The sequence below is a fragment of the Lynx rufus genome, unplaced genomic scaffold, assembly GCF_022079265.1.
Source record: "Lynx rufus isolate CCGP_SWC_20201006 ecotype Redwood Valley unplaced genomic scaffold, mLynRuf1.p SCAF_3, whole genome shotgun sequence".
Lineage (NCBI taxonomy): Eukaryota > Metazoa > Chordata > Mammalia > Carnivora > Felidae > Lynx > Lynx rufus.
The window spans coordinates 161,698,880-161,716,105 of NW_025814845.1; the positions used below are offsets into that span (position 1 = coordinate 161,698,880).

The following is a 17,226-nucleotide window of genomic DNA, read 5'->3' on the forward strand; positions in this document are numbered from 1 at the left end:
ATCGACCACCACCCTCACCTTCTTCCATTTCATTTACCCCAACATCACCGATCTCCCTGCTGCCCTGTGCCCCCCACCGCTCCTGCCGCTGCCTGGCTGTTCCTTCACACTGCAACTGCCCGTTCCACTTCTCTACCTGGCAAACTCCTATTCTTTCTTCGAAGCCTTTCTTTCACTCATTGGTCTTAAGTTTATTTATTTATTTTGAGAAAAAGTGAGAAAGTACAAGTGGGGAAGGAGCAGAGAGAGAGGGAGAGGGAGTCCCAAGCAGGCTCTGCACAGTCAGTGCACAGCCTGATGCGGGGCTTGATCTCACAGACCTGTGAGATCATGGCCTGAGACGAAATCAAGAGTTAGACACAACCGACTGAGCCACCCAGGCGCCCCAACTCATTGGCACTTTAGTCTCTGGCCCAGACCAGAGGCAACAATGACAGCAGTCACAGGGACTCACTCACCTTTGAGAAGCCAGCACCTGGCATGTTAGAGAAGCTCAATAAAGGTTTGCTCAGTGCATGAATAACAATGAAAACATCCTGTGCTTGTTCTGGCTGGCACCTAGGACCCTGAATTCATAACCTTCTATTTACAAGCTGGACTTCTTTACCTGCCTCTGAGTTCTTCGACAGAAGGGGATGAATGAATTTAGCCTCCAGCAAGGAACTTGGCTCATTGTAAGTGCTCAATACATGTTTGTGGAATCAATGAAGTTGCAGAGAAACTTCAGGTTGTCTTCTTACCACCAACTCACCGAATCGAAACTCATAAAGCCCAGAAGATGTTCCAGGTAACCTCTGGACCCCAACTTTCTGAGTTACAAAATGAGAGCTGAATGCCATGACCTCCTTCTAGCTCTAAGGCCCTTTAATTTAGAAAGGTAGTAATCACCACGATCACCAGAGTCCAACAAATCCTGATCAAAAGACTTGGCATGTGGCTACTGTAGAAACGATCACTCTGTAGCAGAAACTATTGGTATAGGTGCTCCATTTATTTGAAACGCCTAAAACCCTTTACCTTCATGATAAACCAGTACCCGGCAGCGATGGGACATCGCCTTGTACATGTGGAAGGTACATGTGGAAATTCAGAGAACACCAATGGAACTAGCATGATTTCACATGCTTTTGTTGGCTGTGTTTGGGAACTAAAACTTGTTTATGTTTTCGTGATCATTCAGACGGTCTTGCTTCTGATCCTTCAGCAAATATCGCCACATACTTAACTGTTGAGGCTGGTGCCAGCATCTGAACCATCATCGTGCAAGGGAGTCATTATCCCTAAGAACGACTATTTCACAATGCTCTTAAAAGTGACAGCAGTCAGATGGGCTAAGTGTCAAATATATAGGTTGAATCATTGCTGGATACAGCAGATTTAACATCTACTGGCTGAATTTATAGAGCACATACTATACTCCAGGCAGAATCTTGATAAGGAGCACCAAGTAAATCAAAGTCCTCTCCCCTTGAGTACCTACATTTTAGTGGAGAAAACAGGGAAAAATGAAGAGACCTGTAGATGCATAGTAAGTCTGGTGTTACTAAGTACCGCAGGGATAAATAAAACAGGTCAAGGGGACAGAGGCTGTCTCTAATGCTCCCGGAAACCTCTCTTCGCTGTCTTATGCCAGTGCTGTGGACAACAAGCCTTCTCTTTTGGGTGTGAAACTTTCTCCTGTGGTCTCATGTAACTTTCTCTCCTATCAGGAAGGCCAACGGAGCCAGTGTTTGTTAGAGTTATAAGAACAGAAGAGAAAACTCAAACAGTGAGGCTTTTTGCCTATGGAATTACAGCTTGTGGTTCCCAGTGGTACATCTATGTTCACCCAACAATTCTAGGAATTCAGGAGAACACAGACTCTGACTCGCTCTCCTCTTGTTTTCTTTTTATTTGGCTAACTGGTAAATATGTAAAGTCAATTAGTTCATTCCAGAAAAGATGTTTTGTAATTGCTATGGCCTCTATAATAAAATGTTTTGACTTGCTGTAAGTAATAATTCTGGAAATTGGACATATGAAACTGACATTGGCACGTGATCCTAGGCTGAGCAGGTGGGCCTTGGCTCTTACAGGCCCCTGTGCTGATGTGCTGAGACCACAAACCACACTCCACACGGCTAGGGAGGCAACCACACTCCACACGGCTAGGGAGGCAAGTCCTCTGGCTTCAACACCTCCCCTGTCTTCCCCTTATTCCAAGCCACCATGTGGATCCACCTGGTCCATTGCATGGGACTCCCGGCCAGCCTCCCTGCTTTGGTCTCTGTGCCTCAAGTCTATTCTCCACCCAGGAGCCAGGGTGATCATTTAAAAACCTACATCGGATTGAGGGTCTCTCATGTAATAGCTTCCAATGGCTTCCCATCATCCTTGGAGGAAAATCCAAGTCCTCACGATGGCCTCAAGCCCTTCAAGATTCAGTCTTTGCTGTTCCCCAGACACCAAGCTTACTCTTGCCCCCAGGGCCTTTGTACCTCTTTGCCCCACTTCCAGGATTGCTCTTCCCAGAAACCACGTGACTCTCTCCTCCTTCTTTTAAATCTCTCAAAAATCATCTCCTCAGCGAGGCCTTCCTTAAAGACCCCATCTAAAACAGGCACCTTTACTTTTCTCCTCCCTGGTACCTCTCATTAGCAGACATTCTACATTTGTTCATTTTCTTGCTTAGTGACTCTTTTTAACCAGCATATAAATGTCACAAGAGCACAGACTTTGTCTAGTTTGTCTATCGTGTTCAAGTGCCTAGAATAGCACCTGGAACAAAGTAGGTGTTTAACAAACACACATGGAATAACCCCCACAAAGACTCTGGTGGGATTATGTTCAACATGTCTCCCTGTCCCTGTTTACATCAGCCAACGCCAGAATTTGACTTCCTCGAAGGCTGAATGACTTCCAAATATCTATCTTTGGGTTGGATCTCTTATCTGAGCTCCAGGCTTAAATATCCAATTGCTTACTATATATCTTCACTCAGATTCCTTAAAGACTCCTCAGCAGGATCTCCGCACAGCCCTGACCTTGTGTCCTCGCCCTATTTCCATGCACTGAGGCCACCCCAGTGTTCCTGGTCTCCGTGAGCAGGGCCGCCCTTCAGCCCCTGCACAAGGCAGACACTGAGGGTCATTCTCCAAGTCTCCTTCCCTGCTTTCGCCCACACCATTCACTGCCCAGGCCTGCTCACTTTGTTCCGTCTCCGCAGCCCTGACCCTTATCGCAGCTACTCACATTTCTCTCCCAGAAGGCTGTGACAGTCTCATGACCGGCCTCCCCACTCCATCCCTGGGCCCTTCCATCTGTCTTCTGTACAGTAGCCAGTGTGATCCTTCAAAGCACACCTCTGATCACGTCACCCCTGTGCTTGAATCTGTGGCTTGCTTCCCTCTGCTCTTGGGATAAATATCAGAATCCTTAACATGGCTTCTGTAAGCAGGGTGGACATTCTCCCGGGATGTGCAGAAACAGCTGTCCGGGTTGTTAAAAAGCTGAAATACCTCCATTCCTCTCAACTAGCTGAAATACCTCCACTAGCCATTGTCTCAAGCTCTTAAGTACCTCCCACCACTGCTGCTCTGGCCACTCTGTCCCTTCCCCCAGATTCTTCTCCTCAATCAGCAACTATAGCATGGCACAGCAGGCTAACACACACACACACATGCACACACACACTGCTCCGGCCCTGGGACCCGCTGTCCCAGTTGTTGGCTATTATGATTATTGCCCCTGCCTATAAGGTCCACCACAATCCCAATGTCACCTCTCCAGCCTCATCTGGACCCTCCTGCCTCTGCGCTGCAGCCACTCTGGCCTTCCTTAAACTTTCCACGTTTTTTCCTGCCTCAGGGACTTTGCACAGGCTGTTCTCTACAGAGGAGCACTACAATCCTTCACATCATTAACTTCTACTCATCCCTTAGCTCAACTTTCTCTTCCTCATGGTAGTCTTCTCTGACTTCCAACTTTAGGTCTAGTCTCATATATTCTCAAAAAAATCCTATTCCTCCACAGTTCTGAACACACCTGTCTATTTATGTGATTGATTAATAGCTCTCACTACCAGTAGACTACAATTCAGAGAAAATGAGGACTAGGGCTTTTTTTTTTTTTTTGTACTATTAGATCTCTAAAGCCTGGCATTCCTGTACACATGTAGAGAGGTACAGGAAGACACTGGGCATGTGGGTCTAAATGCTTGGATAAGTGAAAGAATCAGGCCTTCATCTCAAGATACTGGTGTGTGTGTGCACACACGAGTGCCCTTACGTGTGAATTTGTTCTTTTCTAGAAATATAATGATGATGATGATACAAATTAGGAGACATAATCCATGCATTAAGGAAACTGCCCTGAATACTCAGATGTCTCTTACATAAGCCAGTTCCTCTTTTTACACTACTTAGCGTAATTACTTCCTATTATGGCGAGCAGCACTTCTTTCCACAAAACATACTGTTTGAAAGTGTGTTACTTATATAAGAATTAGCATTGGATGAATTACTGCTATCACAGTCCACCGGCTCAAAAGATTCAAGCAAAAGCATATCGTCAAGCCATGACCCCAGGACAAGAGCCTGTTTTATCTCAAAACAATGAATGCATGTTTCGAGGAGAAGAATGCTCTAGTCCCATCACGACGCTGTCCCTGTGCACAATATAAAGCAACAGCACTGTCCCCATAGCTGTACTAATGTGTTTAATGAGGGTGGCAGTTCGGCCACTATTATCCTTCCCCCGCTCCCTGTCCTTTACTCAGGAGCACAGGCCGAACTGCCTGCTAAAGCCAGAACGAGGCTGGCAGCACAGGCACTTCCCAGAGACCACTGTCTGCACCTCCTGCCTCTGCGGCAGCCACACAGCAGGAGACAAAGACCTACTGGGTCCAGGATGTGGGCAGCGAGGAAAGGAGCCCTGGGGACAAGCCAGCCAAGAGGGGCTTTGCAGGACCACGAATCCTCCCCTTTTCTCCTCTCTGACATTCACTTCCATGCCTGCAGCTGGTTCCTCTTTGAAACAGGGAGGCTGGGCACAGCCAGGACTGCAGACACCAGTCTGAGACTAGACCTTCTCTTCAGTCCTCACGGGGCTAAGCGCTACCTGTCACTGGCACTGAGCCCATCTGAAATAGTGTCCGTAAAGTGCAATAATGCCTCAGGGCCGGCTGCTCTCCGAGCCCAAGATGAACCCAGGAGGCACTCTGAGAAGAGACAGCAGGGGCACAGGCCAGTTACGCCCAGGGCCTCACCAGCAGGAGACCAATCAGGACAAAGCCGTTTCCTGGGTGTCATCAAAATCTTCCAATTTCACACCGAAAATGAGCCCTGGCTCAAGGCTGATGAGCATCCAGTTGTCCCCATTTCTGCTAGCTAGATTCCTCTGAGAGCTGGCATCTTAACCCTTGGAAGGTCTCTGAAGGTTTGGTGCTCCTCAGGCAGGACTGCACTGCGGAGAAACCCTCCTCTGTGTTTCTGCTGCTGCAGCCAGAACAGAGAAAGCCTCAGAACTTTCCAGGTGGGGAGAGAGAGCAATCCCCTCGGCCATGGGAGGGGAGGGGAGGGGCTGGGACAACACAGCTACAGCTGTTTCCAGGGTGCGGTGTTGAAACAGGGGCCCCCTCTCCTGAGCCACTCTGATCCCAGGATGTGCTCCCTGCCCCCACACTTTTGTACCTACATCCTCTTCCCTTGAAAGAAATGGGTTTGCAGTTTCAGTCTGTTTTCCAAAGGCCAAGCCTGGGCTCTGTGTGTTTGGTTAGAGTCACCGCCGATGTCCTCAGTGCGTGCCAGTACACTCTGGTGGAGGGATGGGAGAAGAGGGGGAGGGCTTGCTGCCCCTCCCCCATCCACAGACTCAAGTCCAGGGCACATGCTCGTCTCCCCTCTGAAGTTCACTGCCATGGGCTTCATATCACACCTACTGTTTTGTTTGTTTGCTTATTTATTTTGAGATAGAGAACTAGCGGGGAAAGGGTGGGGGACAGAGGATCTGAAGTGGGGTCTGTGCTGACAGCAGAGAGCCCAATGCAGGGCTTGAACTCATGAACAGTGAGGTCATGACCTGAACCAAAGTCGGCCACTCATCCGATCGAGCCACCCAGGTGCCCCATATCACACCTATTTTTACTTCCCATCACACACCACCTGCTGCATCCCCTCCGATCTTGTGGCTAATGAATTTATACCACAGAAAACCAACTGAATCCAAATGGGGTCTTGCCCTGAAAGAGCAAGGGGTACATGGCATTTTAAGCAGGCTGGAGGGGACAGGGAAGAACGGCTGAGAAGGCAGGGGGAGAGGGGCATGTGGCCTGGGAAAGTTAACCTGCCTCCCGGGAATTGGCCCTGCTGGCTTGTAAAAGCCATCTCTAGCCCCCTACAACACGATGAGCCTCGAAGACGCTAACCAAACGAACCAGTCATGAAAGGACAAATACCACATGATGCCACTTCCATGGGGGACCTAGAGCAGTCAAATTCACAGAGGCAGAAGGTAGATTCATGGCTGCGAGGGTCTGGGGGAGGCAGGGATGGGAAGCTACTATTTAACAGATACAGAGTTTCTGTTCTGCAAGATGAAGAGAGTTCTGGGGATGGATGGTGGTCATGGTTGTACCACAAGGTGAACGCACTCAGTTCCACTGAATTGTACATTTAAAAATGGTTGGGGCGCCTGGGTGGCGCAGTCGGTTAAGCGTCCGACTTCAGCCAGGTCACGATCTCGCGGTCCGTGAGTTCGAGCCCCGCGTCGGGCTCTGGGCTGATGGCTCAGAGCCTGGAGCCTGTTTCCAATTCTGTGTCTCCCTCTCTCTCTGCCCCTCCCCCGTTCATGCTCTGTCTCTCTCTGTCCCAAAAATAAATAAACGTCGAAAAAAAAATTTAAAAAATGGTTAAGATGGTCAATTCTATGTTATGTGTATTTCACCACAATTAAAAACAATTTAATGGTTAAAATAGTAATATATATATATATATATATATATATATATATATATATATAACTGAAATATTTATTCTACATTAGAAACTGAATTAGCACATGTACCCCAACAACTTAATTGGCTGGCCAAACCAGACAAACCACACCAAAGTCATCCAATCCACACACCCGAGCTGTACCCCTGTTCTCTTTCTAGACCATACTTTCTTCTCTGTTCAGTCAATTCCTAAATATTTGGCCCAAAACCTGATTTTTGGCCCTCCAATCTGTCCTGAACACATTAAGTTTCCATACTACCCCATCCTGAAACCGAACCCATTGCATAGCACTGGGAACCTCCAGAGAATCCATTCAAGCCACGTTGGCTCTCAGCCTGAGCCAGACTCGCTTTTATCAACACCTGACAGAGCAAGGGAGGCGTCATCACTATTTCCTTCTAAGCTCAGCGAGAACCCACAAAGGCCGCTAGTGGACAAAGGAGATTGAATGTCACCACTGATACAACATCCTTCAAAGGCCCTTCCTCCTGCCCCTTTTCAAAGGCCACATATTCTAAGACCACAGCAGGGACCAAGGCAACTTCTGAGGGAAGAGGCAGCAGGGGATGGAGGCTGGGCCCGGCCCACACTGTTCAGGCATCAGGCCCTTCTCTGCAGGGCCCTGGACTGCATCTGGGATGTGAACACCAAGGTCAGGGCCTTCAGCAGGCGAAGCCCTTGGGGAATTTTATGGCCACTGGGAAAAGGTTAATAGAGGCAGATTAAAGCTGTCAGAAAATGGCATCAGACAAGAGCCTCTCTCCAGAGACCACGTGCTTGCCCCCATCCCACTTACCTGGTTACAGGTGTTAATGTCTACGCCATTCCGCAGGTGATCCAAAGCTTTGTCCAAGTTACCCGATCTTGCTGCTCTCAGAAAGCTGGTAGCCGCATCGGCCTGTGAGGAAAAACAGCCGGCTGTGAGCATGCTCTGTGGTAACAACCTGAAGATCCCATTCAAGCCGAGGGCTGCGAGAAGGGCCAAGGTCACTACACCCTCCTGTTACGGCACCCTGGTGCCCACCATGGCACCCAGCTGTAAGATGGGCCTAGAGTCCCTGTCTGGAATGCTCTCAGATCTGGAACGTGAGGCTGCCTTCAAGGTGACCGTCCCTTCTCTTTGGTATCCTTACAAGCAAGCACTCCTGGCTAGGACCTAGGACAGACCAGTCTTTGAGAGAGACCCGGTTCCAACATCGAAGGCTCAGCACTGCCTGTGTCAGTGTTCCCAAGGGCTCCTCGTCCTCACAGAGGAACCTGTATCACATAGCACCTGACCCCAGGAAGCCACAGATGCTGGCATCACAGGAACCTAACACATGCATTTCGGCACTCTTCTGTGGTTTTGGTTAAGTATACAGCACATAGCACTTACTTACCCTGCGCTAAGAACCACTCCCAGCACTTCACACTTAATATACGTTTACATACCCACATCGACATGCATTTAATCATCATTTTTGAAAACCCCAAGAAGTAACGGGTATTGTGGTCCCCATTTTACAGACGAGGAACCGAGGCACAGAGAGTGGAAGTGACTTGGGCCAAGTCACACGACAGGTAAGAAGCACAGCCTGGCTCTGAAATCTATGAGCTCGACCTCCTTTTCTGCTGTCAACTTAACGTGGGCTTTAGCTGTCAGGTGTCTCTCAGGAGCTCTCCTGCATGAGAGTACAGCAGTTCCCCGCCATAGCCGTCGCCCGGCCACCTACCCCACACACATCAAGACCCCCGCCACCAGAACATTTGTTTGTGTTAAAGATGAATGACAGCCAGAGAGCATGAGAGGTGAGGACAATCAAATAAAGTCAGTGAGTGCAGACAAGTGCAGAGCAAGAGCTCTGTCGGGGTGAGAGGCTGGCTCAGAGCAGGAGCCCAACAGCCTCTCTCATACCTTTGCTGTGAAGCTGAAAGGAAATAATATGTATTATTATAGATTATTACAATTATCCCATCAGCACAAGTGCTGAGCTCTGTGCTTGGCACACGGTGCACACTCAGGTCAAGTTTATTGTGTAAGTGTTGTCACATGACAGGCCATCCATGAAGCACGTGGTGCCAGTCTTCCAGGAGACCCACCCATACCTCATGGTTTCCTCTCCATTTGGGGGTACTCTGTCTCCTTCCTTCATGCTCCCTCCTCAGAGCACATGCTGTAGTGGATTGAACGGTGGCCCCAACAGATATGTCTGTGCCCTAATCCCTGGAACCTGGCAATGTCACCTTATTTGGAAAAAGAGGCTATGAAGATGCAATAAAGTTATGGGTCTTGAGATAAGACTGTTCTAGATTACCTAGGTTGGCCCTAAATCTACTGACAAGTATCCTTCTAAAAGATACAAGAGGAGACGCACACGCCCACAAGAAAACTTGATGGAAAGACTGAAGCAGATGTCAGAATGGTGTGGCCACAAGCCAAGGAAGCCACCAACGGGCAGAAGCTGGAAGAGGCAATTTCCCCCGAAAGTTTCCAGAAGGAGGATGGCCTTGTGTCAGCTTGACTTCAGACTTCTTGCTTCCAGAGAAGAAATACCTGTCTCAAGCCAGCAAGTCTATGGTGATTTGTTACAGCAGCCACAGCGCACTGATACACACACTACTGAAGCTCACCCTAAATACGATCTCACACAATATTCTACAATGAAACCTTGATCCTCTCCCCAAATCAGGGCTCTATGTCTTAGCCAATTAAACAGTTCACCCATGGCAGAAAAGACTCTCCACCCTTACAGACACTACCTTCACCATAGGTCTGGTCCTCCACCCCGGGGGACTGTCCCCGTCCCTCCCATCTTGCCTCCTCAGGCCTCCAGGACTTGCTTCCTTTCTCTGACCCTCAGCCAACCCCACTCCACCCCTGCCTCGCCATTTCCTGCCAACCCTCCCACATTCCAGGACCCCACATGCCCCCACCCTACTCCCTTATATAAGCTCAAACCCAAGTTCGGTGTTCACCTACTCACAACATACACACGCTTGGATTTCACAGTCCCCCAACATAGCCAGCAGAAGAGCCCCTTGCTCTTCTCTCCTCTGTCTTCCCATGGCATTCCCAGTCTGTCAGCCTCCAGGCCCACACCCAGATTATTCGTGGGACCCTGAAGCCCTTTGACACTCTCGTTTGCTAATTTCAATTCAGGTCCAAATCAGCTCCTATCTCCTCTATGATGCTGTCCTTGGATGCTCAATATTTACCATCTTTAAATCTAGAAATAGAAGCTTGATTTAAAAAAAAATTTTTTTTGTTTATTTATTTTTGAGAGAGAGAGAGAGACAGAGACGGGGGGAGGGGGGCAGTGGTGGGCAGAGGATCTGAGGCAGGCTCTGTGCTGACAGCAGATAGCCCGATGTGGGGCTCAAACTCACAAACTGAGATCGTGATGTGAGCTGAGGTCAGACGTTTAACCAACTGGGTCACCCAAGTGCCCCAGGAGTTTGGTTTTGTATTTTAAAAATGTATTTTAAATATATCTTTCTCTGTCTCCCCAGCCAAATTTTTTGCTTCTTGGGGACAGGGACCAAATCTTATACCTCTTTGGAAATCCTTCAAAGCATGGTCTACTAGGCCAAGATCTCCCTTGGCCTAAAACACAAGGCACCTAATGTCCCCAGGGTTCCTCGGCTAGGCATCTGTGGTAGGGGAAATATTTCAGAAGTGAGGATCGTTCTGTTGGTTCCCCATAAGCTGGATTCCCAGAGAAATCAGACTCAAGATTTAATAGCTCAGAGAGAAGTCTACTTGTGCCTGCTGAATCAGAAAGTCTGTCTGGATTCAACTATTAGGAAAAATACTAAATTACTCCCTAAGAATGAGAATGTTTGAGAGACACGTCTCCCACCTAGCCCACCTCCCCAAACTATCTTCTGCAGCAGAATAACAGGACTTTGGATGAAAACCTGAGCATGATGGGTAAGAGCAATGCAATATCACTAATGACACTGTTTGTTCAGAGTACTGACTCTGGGAAGTGAGACAGAATATTTATTACAGACAGAGAAGCAGATAAATAGAGGGGAAGGGAAGCCCAATCCAGACGAGGCTGAGGAAGGTGAAGTAGTTTGTATAGCTTGTATGACATAATAATGAAATTATAGCATTAACACCAGTCATTGAGCTGGCGTCTTATCAACAGGGTATCTTTCCATCCTTATCACAACCGGTGAGGTATGTATAATTATCATCCCCATTTAAGAGGTAATGAAGCTGAGGTTTGGAAAGGTTAATAACTTGCCCAAGTTCTGCAATTAACTGTCGGGGATTCAGCCCAGGACTCCCTGATGAAAGCCCACACCCTTCCACTGCCCTTGATCCCGAGATGCACTCTCAGCAATCTCAAGCCTGAGGGGTGTCCAGGCAGCCCTGACAGATTGTAGGGGCTGGAAGGAACCACATGCCTTGGCCAATCAAACAGTTAATCCATGGCAGGGGAAGGGTCCCAGGCAGGCCCCAGCTCTAACCCTGAGGGCTGTGTTAAGGCCAAGACAGGCCTCTAGGATGGGATCATCTAGTCCCAGTCCTTCCTTTTGGGGATAATAAAACCAAAGGTGAGAATAAAGTGACTGGCTAAAGTCACCTATACAGTTAGAGGTGAAGTTCAATTGCTAAGGCCTTTTCATTTTCTGTTTGGTCTTCTCTGGCACAGAGTAGTCAGGACATTAGCAGGATCCTCAGGGTATCTTACAGGTGAATTATAGATAATGGTGTCACTCTCTCTGTGTATCACTCAGTTTAATTGTACAATATATTTGCTGAGGTCCTATTTCAAGTCCAGGATTCTGCTAGGGCAAAGAGAAATAGAATAAAAAATAAGAATATAGGTCCCTGCCCTCATGATTTGAAAAACAAATGACAGAGTTATAAAGGGGTCATTCATGCATGCATGCACGTACTCACTAATTCATTCCACTAGCATTCAGTGAACACTTCCCAGGTGCCAGAGAATATTTAACCTATAGAGCAAATGACCCTGGGTTGGAATATGAGGCCCATTCTCACCATCTTGTTCTTCTGAGCCCACGCTGCTCATCCATCTAATTCAATTACCTCCAATTCAATGACCTGTCCCAGGTGCAATTTCCTGGTGCATCCAGGAACAGTGTGTGTAATCCAATAGGGCAGAAAAGAGAGTCAAATGAATCCAACACGATCCATTTAGAATGTTTACCAGTGTAAATACTAACCAGGAAAATAATGATGGCGATAATGACCAAATACTAACCAGACTGTCTCTGAGCTCTGATAAATTGGAGCACAATTCCTGGCTCTCCCCAAGTCCCACCTGTCCCTGGGATGTGGGGCAGCCTCGGAGAGACCTCTCTGTTCAAGGGAACTAGATACAGGACCTAGCAGAAGCTGTTCACCGTGTTCCAGAAAACCAGTCCACAAGGGCCCTGAACCCAGCATCACCACCGAGGAACTCTGGGCACCCCGCTAAACCTGCCTGCTTGTGTCTTCATCCCTTCCTCATCTTGAGTTTCATTTCAAGCTAATTTTACCTGTGAGAAAATTGCTCATGCCTGCATTGAGGGCAGGAAGGGGTTTTTGTTGTGCCCTCAGCCCACATCCATGCTGGTTAATCCATGTGATGTCCCTGAACTTCCTTTCATAACAAAGTAAGTTTACCTTTCTAAAGGCCTTACTACATTTTAGACACTTTACATAAACTAATTCATTTGCTCCTCCCAATAATCCCATGAGGCAGGTATACTTATTGTCTCCTTTGCACAGGTGAGGTGATTGAATCACAGAGAAGTTAAGTAACTTATCCAGAGTCACACAGCTAATACATGGCTTGGCCAGGGGTTGAATCCAAGTAGCCACACTCTAAGGTCTTTCTCTTCACCCCTGTGCTATACTGCCCCACGGGTCAATCATTTTTAGTGCTCATAATGTTCCTCTCAAGTTCAGCTTTGGAGGAAAGAAGCCTTCCACCTGCACTCAGAGCCCACTTTGGCCCTCACTTCAGAGGAAGTAATGGAGGGGAAAGGAAGGGACTCGAGTTCTCATCAAGGGCTGCTCGGAAAAGGGAGGTGAACCCTTGGTTACCTGAGACACCCAGACTATTATTAAACTTGCACTTCCTGAGTGGGGTGATACGAATATAGCAATAGATAAGTAGCCGAGGGGGCTCCAGTGTCCTGGGAGGGAGAGGCCGGAAGCACACTGCTAAATGTCAGCATGCCTGTAACACATGAGCAGTGAGGGCTTCAAAAACACCAGAGGCCAAGCAAAGTGGAGTTTCAGGTTAAGTAAGAGAGTCCCAGGGCCTCTTTATACCTTCCCTGGGGCTGGAGATGGCCCAAGGTTCCCCAGAACAAATCATGAATTACTTTCTCAAGGCCTTTTAGTGCAACATTCATGTCTAAAAAGATGAATGGAAACTGAGCTACTATCAGTAAACATTGATAAGATAATATAGATAACGGATCGTTCCCCAGGGGTTTTGTTTGAGCAAAATGCAGTTTCTTTAACAAGGCCACTGTCAGGACTCCTGGGAACAGATTCTAGATCCATTCCTGGGGTTGCTGCAGCACATCCAGAAGACTAAGGGAGGCCAAGTTCCAGATGCAGAGCTGTCTGCTCGTATTCGGGGATTGCCCTCCACATCTGACAGTTCTTTCTTACTCAGCACCTGGCTAGTCCTAGGCCCCTGTTAGGCTTCTCAGGAAGAAAAGGCAGCACCAGCCAGTGCGCACACCTGTGTGGCCCCTGCCTTTATCCCACTGACTACAGAGCATCAGATGTGAACCCTGGGCCTGACTAGGAGCATCAGAAGTGAACCCTGGACCACAGTGCGTGTTTTCATTAAGTTTTTCATTTTTCTTTCCAAAAAGTTGTGCTGGTAAAGCCTCACAAACTGTCTCCAGGAGCCCCAGTCAGATAGACTTGCCATTGGCAAAGATAGAATGAACATATTAAAGGTGTCATTAAGGAAATAAAATGTGCAAGCAGGGGCTCCTGGTTCCCTTATAATCTCCCAACACAACGGCCAGGCCTTGGGAAGAACCCTGCCCATTCCTGGGCACTTCCTAAGGCCGACCTTACAGCCTGGGTGATGCAGTGATGTGTGAGCAGCCAGAGTGGACCCTGATGTTGGGAAGACCTGGCATGAGCCCCACTCTGCCACTTGATGCTATGCCTCACACAAGTTCCCAGACCTCAATTTCCCCATTGCCAAAACAAGGATGTTACACAGCCACCCGGGAGGCCGGAGGATGACAGGGTACAGGGAAAGCAGGGGCTCCCCAGCACACAACATTGCTCTCCTCCCCATTCATTTCCCGCTGGCTCTGGACCTCCCGGCACTAGTGTTTCTAAGGTTGAGGGGTCAGATGTGTGGAGGGCGAGGGGGCCGCTTCTCCGGCCGAGGCCAGGGCCGTGGCATCCCCGCGGGTGCGGGTGAGTCCTCGCGAGGGGAGCGAGGCGCCCCCCGCAGCAGAACCCGCTGGGAGGGACTGTCCTCCGGGGCGAGGGGACACGGCCTCGGCGAGGGCCCCGCGCGCCCCGGTCTCCTCCCCGCGCTCCCGCGTGCGCCGCCTCGCCCCGGCCGGCCACAGGTCGGGGCCGCCTCCCGCCACCGGCCCCTGCGCGGCGGCAGCCTCCAGGCCAAAGGAATTTTCCTCTGGATCCTGCTAGAAGCCTCGGCGCCCGGCTGGCGTGAGGCAGCAGAAGGGCCACCGGGGCGCGTCCCCGCACCCGCCCGAAAGTTGGCTCCCGCCGAGCCGGGCAGGACCCGCAGCCGGCGGCCAGGGGCGCTGCGGCCCGGACCCCGCACGGCGGCCGCCCAACGCGCGCCGAGCTCCCCGCCCGAGCGGCCGCGAGCAGGCCGTCCACTCACCGCAGAGTCTGGACCGGACCTGCCCTGTCTCGCTGCCATCGTCCGGCGCCCGCGCTGAAATCCGAGCCCGGCTCCCTGCTCCCCCTCCCCCGTTATCTGCTCGGCGGCGCTGGGAGCGCCAGCAAGTTACGCGGCATCTGGCTAAAAATACAGGCTCCCTCCGCTCGGTTCGGGTTCGGGCTCGGGCTCGGGCTCGGGCGCCCGGACCCTGCGCCCGGCCGCCCGGCCGCCCTCCAGCCAGCCAGCCAGCCAGCCGCTAATGGGATCTCTTCATTTTCTCTCCATTATTATGTCCGGTGGGAAAGTTAATGCGAAGCGATCTCCGGAGAGAAGGCACCTGCTGCCAAGCCCGGAGGAGGGGGTGCGTGGAGGGTGCGGGTGGGGGTGCGGCCCGAGCTGCAGGTGCCGGCCGGCCGGGCGGGGAGCGAGCGTCCTGCCGCTGCAGAAGGGAGGCACACACGTCCAATGGAGGTGAGGAGCTCCAAGCTGCATGGCGCTCCCGCCCTGCCTCCTGCCGCCCCGACTGCCCTAGTGAACGGGCCCCGGAGCCTGCAAAGACGGCCAGGGTGAGCTCAGCAAAGTCTATTTATGCCCCATAACCAATTTGCATGTTTTGAGCTCTTACATCGTGTCCTGAGATACCAGCTAATCAGCCTATTCCAGATTCTGCCAGAGAGCCGCGATGCGAAATGAAGCTGAGAGGCAGTACACAGATCTGTTATTACTATCTCCCTCATCCCTCAAGTCTGCTGGTGTTAATGAAACATCGGCTGGAGTAAGCTCCCAGTTTTCTGTTCCGGGACCATCTTCACCTTTTCCTGAGGTCATTTCAGGGGCAGATGTCAAAAACATCTGGGGGGGGGCGGGGAGGGGAGGTGGCCAAGCCTTGGGGGCTACGCCAGATTATTAAGAACAGGTGACTAGAAGTGGTCAGCAAAAGCAATGCCAGGTAATTGGCCCCCCGGGGCAAGATTGCTTGTTCAGACCATGGATGTTTTATATCATGAGCCCGGCTTCATGTTCTCTTCAAATAACACTAAATGCTCTTTTTCCACCCCTCCTGCCCTGACACATAGGTATGGCCAAGCTGTGTGTGTTGGTGAGGAATTAACACACTGAGCACCTATTAGGTGATGGACATATTGCCTTACCTTAATTAATCCTCACAGCCACCCCATAAGGTAGACAATGCTTTTAGCTTGTAAAGGAACTGAGCCCAGACAGGTAGAGTCAGGACCATGGTCCCCACTAGTAAATGGAGGGTGCAGCTGACCCAAAGCCCTTCCATTAACAGCACTGGCAAGATTCCTAACAAAAGTGTACTCAGGGCCAGGAATAGATAATGTGCAGCATGCTCCTGAAGGTTAGAAAAAAACTCTGAGAGTGTTTTCCAAAGTAAAGTGCTCTTCAAAGCCATTCAACAATTAAAGAAAAGTTCCAAACAAGTGGGATAAATAAAGATCAAGAGAAAAGGTCCATATGTTGTCAAAACAGAGGGATCTGAAGTGTATAATGCAACCAAATCCTCTCCATGTGAGTGGGAAAAAAAAACTGGTATTTGAAGACTGCAGCATCAGAACTTTCTAGGTCTGAGGCCCTCAACATCATTAGAGGATGAACTTCAGGATAGGCCACCACTGAAAGGGGGGTGGAAAACACCTGCACTGCTGTACCAAAGGGCAAGGTGTCTGAGTATAAGAAGTCACCCCAGCCCTTCTCTCCCCATGCACACGTTGTTAACACACAGGTCCCTACAAGTATCTTGTCCCGTGCCTCTTAAAACTGTCTCTCAGATATGCTAAAATCCTCTACATAGAGAGCTTCAATTAATAAATTATGGTTACTGGAACAGCCCTGATCATAGCCCAGTGTAGTATCTCAAGGGATTCTAAAGCACCACTCAACATTAATATTTAGAGAGAGAGAAAACGCCCTACTCAAATGGAAGATAAAGAATATGCAGACTACTTTCAAAAACCGATACAACTGACTGCACCATGAAACACAGACCACTTTTTTAGCAGCTATATTAAGGTTTGATTGCCATACCATAAACAGTGTATTTAAAATGTACAATTTGGTAAGTTTTGGTATATGTATACCCCCATAAAACCATCATGATACAGTCATGATAATGAACCTCTAGAATCACCTCCAAAAATTTCCTCCTACATCATGATCCCTCCCTTGTGCCAGTAGGTCCACATCCCTGCCAATACTTGGTATGGCCAATCTTAATTTAGAAATCCTAGTAGATGTGCAGTAGTATCTCACTGTGGCTTTCATTTGCACTCGTCTAATAGCTAATGGTGTTAAACATCTTTTCAGAGGATTACTTCCCATCCACATATCTTCTTTGGTATCATATCTGTTCAAACCTTTTGCCCATTTCTAAGTCAGTTTGCTTTATTATT

The 17,226-nt window shown here is 49.3% G+C and overlaps 1 protein-coding gene across 1 annotated transcript in view; it reads right to left on the reverse strand.

The window, feature by feature from the left end:
- Window positions 1-15,329, reverse strand: part of ANK1 (ankyrin 1) — a 107,400-nt gene extending 92,071 nt beyond the window's left edge. The window contains exons 1-2 of the mRNA XM_047090815.1: window positions 14,813-15,329; window positions 7,771-7,872 (exon numbers count right to left, since the gene is read on the reverse strand). Coding sequence (XP_046946771.1) covers window positions 7,771-7,872; window positions 14,813-14,851 — 141 coding nt within the window. The 5' untranslated portion in view covers window positions 14,852-15,329. The remainder of the gene's footprint in view (window positions 1-7,770; window positions 7,873-14,812) is intronic.
- Between the last annotated feature and the right edge of the window lie 1,897 nt (window positions 15,330-17,226).